The sequence below is a fragment of the Bos javanicus genome, chromosome 11 (genome assembly GCF_032452875.1).
Source record: "Bos javanicus breed banteng chromosome 11, ARS-OSU_banteng_1.0, whole genome shotgun sequence".
NCBI classification, from domain to species: domain Eukaryota; kingdom Metazoa; phylum Chordata; class Mammalia; order Artiodactyla; family Bovidae; genus Bos; species Bos javanicus.
The window spans coordinates 73,742,528-73,756,941 of record NC_083878.1 but is presented as its reverse complement, the minus strand read 5'-3'; the positions used below and the strand labels follow the sequence as shown (position 1 = coordinate 73,756,941).

The following is a 14,414-nucleotide window of genomic DNA, read 5'->3' as shown; positions in this document are numbered from 1 at the left end:
CTCAAGCATCTCAATCGAAATGTGGGGACACTCAACTCACGATTTCTCCCCCAGACCTGCTCCTTCTTCCCCTCTGCTCTGCTGACGGTCCGTCATGGATGCAATTCTTGCTCACATTCTGGATCTCAAGCCTCAGTCCAACGAGAGGAGGAAACTATTCATATCAAAGTTTGGAAGTATGGAGTTGGAAATACTCAAGCTTTTAATCTGTACTAACCTGAGTTAGAACTGCTGAAGGGTTTACCTTAAATGCTTGAATGGAAATGGAATTTAATCCCAACCCAGAAGCCACTGAAAACTGGCAGGCTGCCCAGGCCATCAGACACACTCTGGAAATGTGCCAACTCTGCAGTTCCATAAGATTATGTGTTAATTTTCAATTACTCTGCTTTTCTGTCTTTCAAGGAAAAAAAAAAATTGGAGAAAAAATAATTGCTGAGTTGCCTTGGAGAGGTTGTCACAAAGAATTCATACAAGGTAGCTGTTTCAGGGCGCTGCCGAAAACCTCATTAGTTTTTGCTTTCCACCAAACTCTATTTTTCTCATTTCACAGAAAGAGAGAATCAGTGGCCCGAGTCCACACATGCACAGTGTCTGCCTTGACCAATTTCATTTTGTCTCTCTTCTCAGTTTCCCCACATCTCTTTTGTTTTCAGTCTGAAAAGGCAGCGTTCTGTGGCTTCTGTCACCCCACTGCCTTCTGTAGATAACAAGATAAGCTCTTTATCTTGCCGCCCAGTCAGAAAGCCATTTTAAAACCCGTATAGGACAACTCACCTCTTAACTTGGTCACGTTTCTATAGCTCAGAAGTAGTACTTAAACTGTGGCACCTCCTGGCCTTTAAAAACTGCTTCTCCTTCTTGTGAAGTATGGATTAAAGTAAAAAGGCTCCGATAAAATCTTGCCCTTATTTAAGGTCCCTTGCAACTGGTGACTTACTCAGGATCTGTGGCTCTTGTATTTACCTGTTCACCACTCAAAGGGGGTGTTATGTCCCACGCAATCATCTCCATAAACTGAACAGAATAGCAAGAATTATTTAACCCTTGAGAAAAATTAAGGGGGTAAGGGAACAAAGGTCTCCTGAAAGAAATCCATGCACGTGGAGGTGTGATGTAATATGCTTTCACGTGTACTTCTTTCAGAAACCACCTGAGAAAGAAGTTTATAGTGACATGTCTCCTCAGCAGCCCCACCTTCTCCAGGGAAGTAGACTCACCCTTGTTTGTGAATTGACCCCTACCCATTCAACCATGTTATTCTAGGTGGGGCCACTGAACAGAAAACACCGGGGTGGGTAACACGACCCAAGATGGATCCAATGTAACTTCCATTGAAAGTTTTCAAACTGGATCCACCTAGAGCAATGAGGTTACGAAATGTGAACACATGGGTCTCCTGGCTTTGTTCCCTGCTGCGTGGAATGATAGTTACATTAGGGAAGAAGGAGCAGATGTGCAGTAGAGAGGAGCAAGGAGGCGATGGGTGGGGGAAACACCTACAGCAGTTAGAGTTCCCCTTGCTCTGTCCGCCCAGGGGCCCAGCCACTACCCCCTGCTCTGCCCACAGCCTAGTTACAAAAACAAAAAAATCTTCTTGTTTTCCCTAAGCCAATTCAAACTGACCTTCTATTATTTGTAGCCAAGAATTATGACTAAAATAGAAACTAATACTGGGAGTGGGGTGTAACGCTGATTGGAACTAGCTGAGTCAAGAAGTGTCAATGGTAGCAAAACTCTCCATCCAGGGAGGGAATACGTCAATCTTTGCTACATGGCTACAGAGCAAAGCCACTGGTTAAACTGTAATCTCTGGGATCCTAGGACTTGGATCTTGTGCCCCTCTGGCTGGAGCCCTAAGCACTTTGAGAGGAGTAACAGGACACAGTGGGGCTTTCCTGAAGTCTTAATATGATGTTCCAAGAGACAGAGACACGTTGTCTGGAAGCCAGTAGCCTCAGCCCACCAAGGTGAGATGATCAGGACAAGTTGGGTTTTTATGGGGGTTGTATTGTTCCAGAAACCACAGGCATAAATCTCAGCTCTGGCAGGGTAGGGCAGGGGCAGGTGCCCAGTTACGTAGACATTCTGAGGCTGTAAGTGCTTCTTACACAGACTATGAGCCATCATTCTGTATTTCCCCCCACAGAGCCTTCCCATTCCCGGGTGGGCTTTCCTCTGGGTTTCTCAGTTGGCTTAGGTTTTAGTTCTCTCCAGTCTGGAAAAATCAGTTACCACTCAGCCATCTGCTTTGCTGCTTCCAAAATGTTCTTGCTATTGTTTCCTCGCCCATTTTTCTCTGTTGTTGTGGGCTTCTACTAAAAAAAAAAAAAATCTCTTGACTGTCATTTTCATGGTGTTTCAGGAGGAAATGGGCAGATATGGCTTAATATGTCCTATTTCCTGTGACTTTCCTCCCCCCTCCCCCCCACCTCACTTCTCTAAATTACAATTATCCTATTTTCAGATATCTGCTGTTACAGACTTGTGAGTTGCAGTTGTAGCTGTGAGTTGTAAAGATGTGAGCGTTCTTAAAACTTCTCATTCGGTCACGGTAGACTAGGTTAATGAATCACAAAAGAGCTGATCCTGATGAATGGACGTTACCCAGATATCCGGGACCCCATGCTGTCTGCAGGAGGTGGATAAGACCTCCAGGAAAGGTGAGCGCGCACTCGTAGTCATATTGCTGCACTGTGTCAGGAAGAAAAGCTCGTGGGGAGGGAAGTGTGTGTGTGTGTGTGTGCGCGCATGCACATGTGCACACCTCTGCACACCTCTCTGTGCTGGGCAGCAAAACAGCACTCTGCCAACAACCTCTGGTATTTTTCTATTTACAGGATCTCTGCTGCTCTTGACAGTACAACCTTCTTTAGGGGAAATGCTCCTCCCTCAATTCTCCTGATACAGGTCTGAGAGTTTGGCTCCCTCTCTCTCACACACACACACACACGAGGATAGGCAGTAATGCCATCCAGGACAACAAGAATCCTTTCCTGGAGTCTCCTAATCTGAAAGAAGAAAGGCACAACCTCTCGAGAGACAAGGCTGAGGATGTGAGTTGGAAGCCACTGGCACCTTGAGCAGTGGCTGTTCTATAGGAGGAGGGAATGAAGACTGCCCTCTGAGAGGAGCCAAGAGATGGAGAAGCCAAAGGTGGACGTCTCGGTGGCAGTTCAGCTTCTGCTCTTCCCTTTCTTCTTTTTGTTGGGCTGTGCTGGTCTTTGTTGCAGCGCATTCCAGGGGCTTCTCCAGCTGCAGTATGAGGGCTACTCTGTTTGCTGTATGCAGGCTCAGATGCCCCACGGCATGTGGGATCTTAGTTCCCCGATCAGAGGTCAAATCTGCATCCCCTGCATTAGAAGATGGACCCTCAATCCCCGGACCACCAGGGAAGTGCGTACAAGGTTGTACACAAGACTTTTACAATGTTTTCATCTGGCTTAACTGGGTTTGTGCTTTTTTAGATTTTAATACTTGAAGTTAAAAGAGTTAAAACTACTGTACCAAACAAATGCACAAAGTCAAAAGTTTCATCCTGGAGGTTTTTGTTGATGTCAAAGTTATATGAAGTGCCCACAGAATTGTAAACATTTTTATGTGTATAAATAATTAAAGGCAAAGCTTTAGAATACATTAAAAATATCAGCATCATTTTTCATATTGGTTTGAATATAAGGTATGACTTAAAATAGTACAATAGTGCAGACCGTAATAATGTAATCACATTCTGAACCTTGGGGAAATAGACGGGTAGAAGCAAGCCTCAGAGGAAATTAACTAGCAGAGGGGCAATTTAAGTCTGTTTTAAAGTTCTGGAAGTTTGTTTGTTTTTAAGTATACTGTTCTGATTCTTTAACAGAAGCACATTTCTAGAAACTACTCAGTCTCAGACAAAGACGAAATTTCTTTTCAACTATAAACATGTCAATATGAGAATATTAGAAGAATATTTGGAGGGCAAATCCCTAGAGGGGAACCTTTCAGGTACATAATTTACAGTTTCTCACATGATTGTCAGCATCTCAGCCCTTTATAAGGTTTTCTTCTGTAAAAAGTAACCATTACATTTGAGACCATCTTTTCCTGAGCTAATCAAATATTTTTTCACCACTGGGGCTGTGACTATTTTTATATGCATGGCCTATCAGAAAGGTAGAAATTGGAACTCTTAATTTTTTCCTGGGGCGTTTTTGATACTGTGTGTATTCTTATTTGACTCAGTGACTTACGTCTTATGCTGAGTTCTAAAGAAAACCTCATTCTGGAGAGTAGCCTTATGCCCCCCGAGGATTCTTTGCCCTGGCAGAGGAAGGATCTATGACTGGGATAACGTGTCAGGCTCCTGGCTTTTCTCAGACTCTGGAGACACAGGTCTGACGACATTCAGAGGAGAAAACAAACACGGATGAGTCCTCGAGGAAGTAAATAGGGTACTATCTGAAATTTATACGGGTTAGTAACTGGGGCCAGGAAGAGCCAGATCTATGAGTTATGCAATTAATGTCTGGATGTTATATCATCATTTCATTCTGAATAGAAATGAAATCTCCTAAAGTTCTAAGGACAATATTGCTGGACAGGGGCATCTTGTTCCCACGCAGCCTCTCTAACAACTACTCTTCATGCTAAGTCACAGAGCTCTGCCTTTGCTCCAGTCTCTTAGGGCTTTGGCCTCGCTTGGTCTGCTGGTCAGCCCCTGGAGAGTCTGTGACTACCACCGCTAGCACTGACGAAGCCTACCCAGAAAGAGATGCTAGCTGAACTGCTGACTTTAAAATATTCACCCAGGTTATACAGTATCATCTGAAACAACTTTCAGAAATCGTAGATATTTTGTGACTGACAATGGCAGCTGGCCGTTGACTACTGAGCTGGGGCTTTATGCAGCAACATCAAGCTTAAGGGTAGCAGTCCTTCTAGAGAGGAGCTGTGATGATTATTATTCCAACTCCCTTCTTTCAGCCTGCTCAAGCAATGAAATATCATCCAGAAAAATGTACTCCCTCCAACAGACTCTAGCAACTGCATTCAGCTGTGGGTCCCTAAATGCACAGTGCCCTTGGTCACCATACACTTAGGGCCCTCAGGGAGTCAGATGACAAAACTAGTAAGTGAGGAGAACTCAGGTGAAGTGAAGTCCTTATAAATGGCGTTGCTAAAACATAAAACCTGGACTTTCCTGCTAGCTAAGATCATAAAGGATCTGCCTGTAATATAGGAGACCTGGGTTTGATCCCTGGGTGGGGAAGATCCCCTGGAGTAGGGAATGGCAACCCACTCCAGAATTCTTGTCTGGAAAATTCCACGGACAGAGGAGCCTGGCGGGCTACAGTTCATGGGGTTGCAAAGAGCCAGATACGACTGAGCGACTAACAAAACATAAAACCCACAAGCTGACTTCTTTCAATAATCTACCTTGTCTTCTGAGTTCTGAAGCAGAAACATTCCTGAGTTGATACTTAGATTCTGGGTCTGGCTCTGAATGTTACGAGTGTTTACCATAAAAAGCTAAGGCCAGCAAGGGTGACTGTAAAATCGAGGCAGGTGGGAGAGCTTCTACTGCCATGTATTCTTTCATAAGCCTCCTGTTCCTCTGAGAAAGGACATCCTCTGTAAATCAGCCCCTCCTCCCCACCTGTTCTCTCATTAGTTCACTTCCTAAATACCAAGGACAGTAGCTTACATCCTCGCATACACACCCCATAATGTAGATACTATTATTGTCCTCATTCTACAGATAAATCAACCAAGATAAGAATCTTGTGCAAGGTCAGGTGAGAGCCAGGATTCAAACACAAAGTCAAAGGGCTCAGAAATCTGTGCAGAGCTGAGACTGCTCATACCACTCAATTTTGCCCCAAAGAAGCAGTGTAGCTACTGTCCTGCTGGAGCGTCCCAACAAGGCTGCAGACAAGCACTGTCATCTGGTCAGGGTGCTGAGTGTCCATGTGGGTAACACTGCATTAGCAAGTCACTCTGGTTTGTTAAGTCCCTAAATCCTCTACTGCAGGGTGGCAGATTCCTACGGTTTACTCCTTCATTTCTTTCTAAGGCTATTTCCCAAATTGCTTGATGATAAGAATCACCTGGAATACTTGCTAACCATGTGGCTTCCCAGGATCTCAGGGTCCACTCGGTCTGAGAAATGTGTGATCCCAGAAATGCGTATGTTTAGCAAGTGACCCAGCTGATGCTTCTCATCACTCCAGGCTGGGAAACACTGCTCACGGAGTTTTACCTAATGTGAACAAACATAATTGCTCTTAAGTATTAATATCTTAAGTATTATATATATAAAGTCAAAGTATTATTACATAGATGACATTTCTTTGGTTAAATTAATCCAAAGCGATCAGTACACATAGTTTTCTTCAGGTTTACAGTACAAAGCGCTCTTCTTCAGGAAGGACTTGGGGAGTAGGTGGGAATATCTTTGAGTTTTTTTGTATTTTTTTTTGAGCGATGGCTCCTAGAAAGAATTCTTTATTGGTGTGCCCTTGAGAAATTTTCTGCATTGCTCTGGTGAGGGAACAGCTTAAATCAGATGGGAAGTCAACCATTTCATACAGCTCTTTCAAGTCCTGCCTAAGAGAATTTTGGAGAAGAGTAATGAAATAAAGAGGAGAAAGGAGTATACTGTTCTAGTGCCTTGAAGGACCCTAAGGAAAGTCCTTGTGTAATTAAGAGAGAAACTCAGGCTTTTCAACTTAGATGCTTATAAATTCTATACAGAATGATGTAGGAGAACATAAGGAATCAGCTCAATTTATGCAGTCCAATCAGAAAGCAGAAATGATCTTTGACTTTCCAAGAACTCTAATGCAAAACTGTTGAAATTCATGCTCATCAAATATTGTTTAATGTTAAAAAAATAAAGAGATCTCAAACAAGCCTAATCCGCTTTGACACCATGTTCACTGGTTGTCATAAAGGGACAGTATCCACCTCAGGCACCACTCAAAAGCAGGCTCCTTCAGCTGCTATATTTATAAGTTAGTAGGGAACAAAACAGGAGGGTAAAACATAGAAAATAATATAAAAAGACAGTCAGAGGAAGAGAAGGAAAGCCAGTCCTTTCTGCCCTGTGGAATGCTCTGCTTCTCAGGGCAGAGGTCAGAAGCCAACTCCCAGCGGGGACCAAGGCACAAGCATGACATACCTCTTGGTGGGCGTGGGCGCCCCAGAGGACATGTGGCTCACCATGGTGTCATTCAGGTTCGTCGGAGGGCGAGGAGGACTGGAAGAAAAGACATTGACATTATATTAATAATTACCAGTGAAATGAGGGGAAACAAATGGAAAAGTGATAAGGGCAAAGGACCAACTACTAATATCGCTCCTGATATGCACAGAGGGATCCATGAGGAATGGGGCCTGAAATCAGTACTTTCAGCCTAAGTAAACTCAGCAAGAAGGTCAAAGCCAAAGGACCCTAGAGCCACCCAATAGGAACAGCAAATTGTACCCACATGGCTGAAAGTTAAAGTGTTAGTTGCTCAGTCGTGTCTGACTCTTTGAGACCCCAAGGACTGTAGCCCACCAGGTTTCTCTGTCCATGGGATTTCCCAGGCAAGAATACTAGAGTGGGTAGCCATTCCCTTCTCCAGGGGATCTTCCTGACCCAGGGGTCAAACCCTGGGTCTTCTCCACTGTAGGCAGATTCTTTACCATCTGAGCCATCAGGGATGTAACTCTGGTGGCTCTTGTTTTACAGTTTTAGCACACAAGAATCTGAATTCTGCATTCCAGGTGTTTACAGGAACACTAGGTGTGTGGCATCTGTGGTGTATTACAAAGGTTACAGCAGCAACATGCCTGCTTTTCCTGAGATTTGGTTAAAGTTCACAGTCTTCCCTCAGATTTAGTTTGTATACAATTTACTGAAACAATTAAATCGTTAAATATTAAGTTCTTTTATCAATCCTTTACTAGAGCGTTAACAATGAGGCCATATCTGTAATCCAAATTTAAATTTGAAGGTAAGCATTTTTGATAACTTGTCTTTATTGGTCAGTTTTCTGGACTCAAGGTTTTTTTCTTCCTCCTGTGAGTCTTGAATGAATGATTCCAAACTTACCAAAAAGAATCTGTGATTCTGCCTTTCAGCCATTCTTCAGCCCCTCTCCTTACCCACAAAGTTCAGTTACAAAGGGCTTCTGTCTTACACTTGGAACCACATGACTATTGCTAAATATTCCTCCTGGGAAATCACTCACTTCCTCTCCTAAACTGAAAGAAGTATTTTTCAGAGAAATTTGTCCATCAACAGCAGAACTGTGAGGCAGAGAAGTCTTTCTCTCATATTTAGGTGTTTGAGAATGACCTCCTGGCTCCTTCTTATCTCTTAATAGCTGAGTTAATTATGAAATTGTTTTTTACAGGTTATATTTAGCAAGTCCTAGTGAATACATATATGCATGCATGCATGTTAAGAAGCTTCAGTCGTGTTTGACTCTTTGCGACCTTATGGACTGTAGCCCACCAGGCTCCTCTGTCTATGGAATTCTCCAGGCAAGAATACTGGAGTGGGTTGCCATTTCCTTCTCCAGGGGATCTTCCCGACTTAGGGATCGAACCTGTGTCTCTTACATCTCCTACATTACATTGGCAGGCAGGTTCTTTAGCATTAGCACCCTAGGAAACCCCGTATATTTTGGCCACACCATGTTGTATGTGGGATCTCAGTTCCTCGACCAGGTATGGAACCTGCGTCCCCTGCATTGGAAGTGCGGAGTCGTAACCATCAGACTGCCAGGAAAGCCCCTATCCTAGTGAGTATTAAAGGACCAGAGCCTTTATTATTTTTGCAGGTTTCATAGTACATTCAAACACAGGCTCAAGGGAAAAGTTTCAGGTAGATCCAAAGTACTGAGAGATGGGTGGGTCTACCTCTGCACTTCTTTTTTAAAAACCAACTTCACTTCTGGATAGGGAAATATTTTTAATGATTTCTCATTTAATGGAGAGGATCAAAGATGGAAAGTAATTTGCAGGGCACAGATTTAGGTCTCTTGATTTTTAAGCCACAACACTATGCTTATTGTCACACATTTCTTCCTTTGCGTGACAAAGTAAGACATTCAGAACTGCAATATGCCTTTTGAGGCTGCAGTTCGATTCCACATTATTTATCTCACTACTTACTTTCCAGGCAGATATCCAGTTTTGCCCCCAAAGTTCAAGCCTATTAATGGTAGTGCTGTGTTGAGTTATAATCCATTGTTTTAGGCTGGTTATTAATGGAAGTGAAGACGAAAATTAGCTTCATTTTACCCTAAACTTATATTCTTGCGATTCTTTTAAATCCATTGTCCAAAGGCGATAAGGAGACAATTCCTGTGACAGAAACAACTCCAGCATGATAGCTTTTCATTCTTAAGGCATCAGAAATATTCTGGTCCTGCAAACACAATGTGCTTTGCCTCTTTAATACACTATTATTGGCAACCCATTCCCAATATAGATAAGGACATGTTCATGTTGCTTTCAGAACTTATGCAGTTACCCAGTATATTTCAATATTGAAGATACTACTGCATTCAATTTCCTTTCTGACATTCTTTGAGGAAAAATGACAATAGGAAAAAAAACCAAGTTTGTTTTAATTCCCCAAACATGGATCCACATGATACAATTCATGATTTGTAGCATTCTGTTTGGTCTGATACCACAGAAGTTTTTAATAATTATCTTTATCTCTTGGTAGATACCATGATCGATTATTATCTTACAGCACACACAGCAAAGCTTCTCTAATATTCAAAACCAGACAGTACGGATTAGATTGTAAGTTGTAAATTAATCAGAACTGCCCACAAATTTCATACCCTTTCTGAACTCCTAACATGTTTTGCTAGGGAAATAGGTATGTGTTTGTAACCCAAGATCAAAGAGGCATCTGAAAACTTAAAGGGGGTCTTGACTGTAGAATCTGCCACTAGACCCACTGAGAAAGCCAACAGCTTAGATGTGGTCTCACGAGATGTAATAAATCAAAAATTACTCCCAGTTTCAAAGAAAAAAATTGTCATAGTCCTTGCAAGACAAAACTGAAAAGAATGCTTCTTTTAGGTGTTAGACATTAATGGTGCCGGTTATAGAAACTTACTTACAAAGTAAGAGAATTGACACAACTCACCAGATCAGTTGTGTTGATCTTTTCCTTCAAAACTTACTGAATACCTTGAAGCAAAGACCACCAGATGTTCTATATCTTCCTTTGGTGAAGATATCAGCACGGATTTTTAGACACTAACAAATTCTGTGATATCCAAGTGACCATCAACTATCAGTACTGTGATTTCAGGGGTTCCAGCTTTGTTAACAAGACAGGCCAATTTTTTGGATGAGGAGATAGAAATAGATGAATGATCTAGATAAAAGGTAATTTGCTAGTCAGAAGAGGTGGATATGACAAGAAGACTCAGAATTTAATTCTTTTTTCTTAATGTATAGTTTTTGAGAATTTGTTAAGTACTATTATTATTATTATTTTTGGCCATGAGACAAGGCTTGTGGGATCTTAGTTCCTTGATTAAGGATTGAACTCAGGCCCTTGGCAGTGAAAAGCACGCAGTCCTAACCACTGGACCACCAGGGCATTCCCAATATAATTTGTTAATTCTTAATCAAAAGGAAAGGGGCATACCTACTGGGTACCTACTCATATAACATGAGTAAGACTATCTTTATCTTAATGACCTAACTATATGTATACGTATGTATGTGTGTGTCATCACACACATCATCATCACAAATGCAAACTATTGGGAGCAGCAATTCAGGCATTCTCAAGTGTTGAGAATTCAACCGATGAAGAGCTGTTATCCCTGCCTGGAAGAATAATGGGTTAACAGTTTTCAGGTAAAGTTACACTGAGGCGAGAGTTTTCCAGATATAGAAAGATGGGTAACCAAGGCAGAGGAAATGGTAGGGAAAAAGGTACAAAATTCCAAAAGTACAAGGCATACTTGGGTCTCTGATTTATTTGGCTAGACTCAAAGGCTCTGGGAGGAGAGTAGCCAAAGATGCATCTGACAGGGAGATTAGGGTCAGAGTTCAATGATATCTGTTCTATCACAAGCTAAGAAGTTTGGACTTTATACTGTAGGCAGTGGGGGAGGCACTAAAAGTTTTTAAGCCAAGGATGACATGGCTATAGTAAGGTTTTGAAATGGTAATTCCAGAAGCTTGTAAAATACTGGTTTTAATCTGGGTGAACACAGGAATCATCAGGGAAGCTTTTTGTGCTGAGATACTCAAGCTGTACCTTCAGTTTGGTGAATCTGAATCTTCAGGGGCAAGAGCATTCTTTCTAATGCACACCCCCATTAAAAAATCAGTTATGTGAAGAGGTTTGAAAGGTGAAGGAATGGAAGCTGGGACCTCAAAGAAGAGGTTATGGCAACTGTCCAGATCAGTGATTACAAGGGTGGACATTGGTAGTTAAGATGGGGAAGAGACAGAGAGAAAACATTGCGGAGGTAATATAGATAAGATGTGGTGACAGATTAAGTGCATGTGGTCAGTGAATAAGGAATAACTGAGATTTTTACCTTGACTACTGGGTGGATAGTGGTATCCAAACTAGGGATCACAAGAGTAGGAAACAGGATTTGGTATTGGACTGGTGGGGGTAGAGAGAATGAGCAGGAAGCTAAAGATGAGTAGATTTCAGTGGTGAAGTTGTTGAATCTGAAGTGGCATTGTTAAGTATAGGTAAATGATATCTTATAAGCAGTCAGAAATAGGAGAATGGAACCCATGTGAAAATGTCAAGTTTGAAAACATTTGAGTATCATCATTTAAACTGTAGCTGTTCATTTGAGTACTCTGATCATTATAAAGGTACATTTTATTCTTTTAGGTGGAACAGGATAAGTTTGGGGAAATATCCAGTAATAGGGGGGCTTGGATAACAAGTATAGAGCTTCTGGTTACTGGTTAGACAAAACTCCTACTAGAAAGTAAAAATTTAACTTACTGTATAAGTCCGTTTTTTATGTTACTTCTCCTATGACCAGACCACTCCAGTTCATTCTGGTGGATACTGTGGAATGTTGACTAGCTTGAAATTAAAATTACTATAGAATCTCTTGTAAGATTTTTAAAGCCAGGAATAGATGAAGAATAGCTCATCGTGCCTTTAAAATCTTCCAGGACAAATTATATATAACTGTGTATTTCTTTCTTTATCAAATATTTGTTGTGTCTCTACAAAGTGGTAGGTACTGTGCCAACTGTGGGGATAAAAATTAAAAGGACAAAAACTTAAGTCTTACAAAGAATAAAAATACAGAAAAAATAATTACAATATAATGCAGTAAGTATTTAATAAAAGTAAGAAAAACTGCAACATGCTATGGGGAAATACTGAGATCACTTCACCTCATAAATAAAATTTCAGTGTACTAAAGAACTAAGTATAAATGTTTACATAAATCAGAGGCAAACATACAGGTCTATGGATAGAGAGGATTTTCTAAGTTCAAAAGCAATGGAAAAATTAGGAAGAAAAAGACAGATGAATTCTAATGACTAGACTGGTTCCAAATAGGAAAAGGAGTACATCAAGGCTGTATATTGTCACCCTGTTTATTTAACTTATATGCAGAGTACATCATGAGAAATGCTGGGCTGGAAGAAACACAAGCTGGAATCAAGATTGCCGGGAGAAATATCAATAACCTCAGATATGCAGATGATGACACCACCCTTATGGCAGAAAGTAAAGAGGAACTAAAAAGCCTTTTGATGAAAGTGAAACTGGAGAGTGAAAAAGTTGGCTTAAAGCTCAACATTCAGAAAACGAAGATCATGGAAACAGTGGAAACAGTGTCAGACTTTATTTTTGGGGGCTCCAAAATCACTGCAGATGGTGACTGCAGCCATGAAATTAAAAGACGCTTACTCCTTGGAAGGAAAGTTATGACCAACCTAGATAGCATATTCAAAAGCAGAGACATTACTTTGCCAACAAAGGTTCATCTAGTCAAGGCTATGGTTTTTCCTGTGGTCATGTATGGATGTGAGAGTTGGACTGTGAAGAAGGCTGAGCGCCGAAGAATTGATGCTTTTGAACTGTGGTGTTGGAGAAGACTCTTGAGAGTCCCTTGGACTGCAAGGAGATCTAACCAGTCCATTCTGAAGGAGATCAGCCCTGGGATTTCTTTGGAAGGAATGACACTAAAGCTGAAACTCCAGTACTTTGGCCACCTCATGTGAAGAGTTGACTCATTGGAAAAGACTCTGATGCTGGGAGGGATTGGGCGCAGGAGGAGAAGGGGACAACAGAGGATGAGATGGCTGGATGGCATCACTGACTCGATGGACATGAGTCTGAGTGGACTCCGGGAGTTGGTGATGGACAGGGAGGCCTGGCGTGCTGCAATTCATGGGGTCGCAAAGAGTCGGACACGACTGAGTGACTGAACTGAACTGAAAAAGTCATTTGGGGAACTATTTCAACAAATGTGACAGAGCAAGAATTAACAGCCTTAACATACAAGGGATTCATACAAACTGATAAAACTATTAAGACTTGAATCAGACAAATGGTCAAAGTGAAAACACACCATTAAAAAGAAGAAACACAAATAACAATATAATACTTTACGAAAAGCAAAGAAATTTGCTAACATCACAGACCATTTTCCCTTGTAAAAAATAACAATATTTTTAAAATTGAAGGTAATCTTAGAGCTAGAGAGGATTTTATAACAAGGCCCTTAACTGACTATTTCAGGCAAAAGTAAAAGTACAAAATTAAGCAAAAGTTCTATAAAGTAATTTGACAATATGCCCATCAAAGATCTTTTAAAAAGTTCAAACATTTTGACTCCTAATTCCCTTTCTAGGAATATATTCCAAGGAATTAATCAGAAATGTAAAGATAATTTTACATTTAAAAATATTTAGTAAAATATTTATAACAGAATAATTCTGGAAGAAATCTAAAGTATTCAAATATGAGGGAAAGGAAAAGTAAACTACGGTATATCAATAAATATAGTATATTATGCTAGCATTAAAAAATAATCCTTATGAAGCGCCTTCCAGTTAAAAGAGAAATAGCTTAACATGTAAGAGGTAAAAAGAAGGGTAACATAACTATTATACTAGCTAACAATTATTGAACGTTTGATATGCATCTATTAGACAGTGGTTAGGACTTTAAAATATTATTTTATCTTTACAATAATCCTATAAAATAAGATAAAATTATTTATACATATATACACCTGGTCTTAGCTAAGTAATATGATGTGTAAAGCAAAATATTTGTAGGAAATACGTCAAAATGTTAAGGAAAGTAGAATTATGGGCATTATTTTTCTTGCCTATTTATACTTTCCTGTCCTCCTCCAGTTTTTCAAGTTTAATTTTTTTCTGATTTTCAGAGAAAAACATGC

The 14,414-nt window shown here is 40.8% G+C and overlaps 1 protein-coding gene and 1 long non-coding RNA gene across 15 annotated transcripts in view; one reads left to right on the top strand and one right to left on the bottom strand.

The window, feature by feature from the left end:
• The window catches only part of DTNB (dystrobrevin beta), a 241,584-nt gene that overhangs the window by 68,956 nt on the left and 158,214 nt on the right, over nt 1–14,414 (bottom strand). For 13 of the 14 annotated variants that reach the window (XM_061433109.1, XM_061433112.1, XM_061433114.1 and 10 more), the window contains one exon: nt 7,163–7,240. In XM_061433109.1, the coding sequence (XP_061289093.1) occupies nt 7,163–7,240 (78 nt within the window). Of the gene's footprint in view, nt 1–7,162; nt 7,241–11,891; nt 12,243–14,414 lie in introns of those variants that run through there. The other variant, XM_061433121.1, reaches the window with a different exon arrangement.
• On the top strand, nt 1,684–3,654 carry LOC133257346 (uncharacterized). Its single transcript, XR_009739511.1, has 3 exons — nt 1,684–1,970; nt 2,468–2,663; nt 2,841–3,654. It is a non-coding gene; the product is annotated as an uncharacterized LOC133257346 (long non-coding RNA).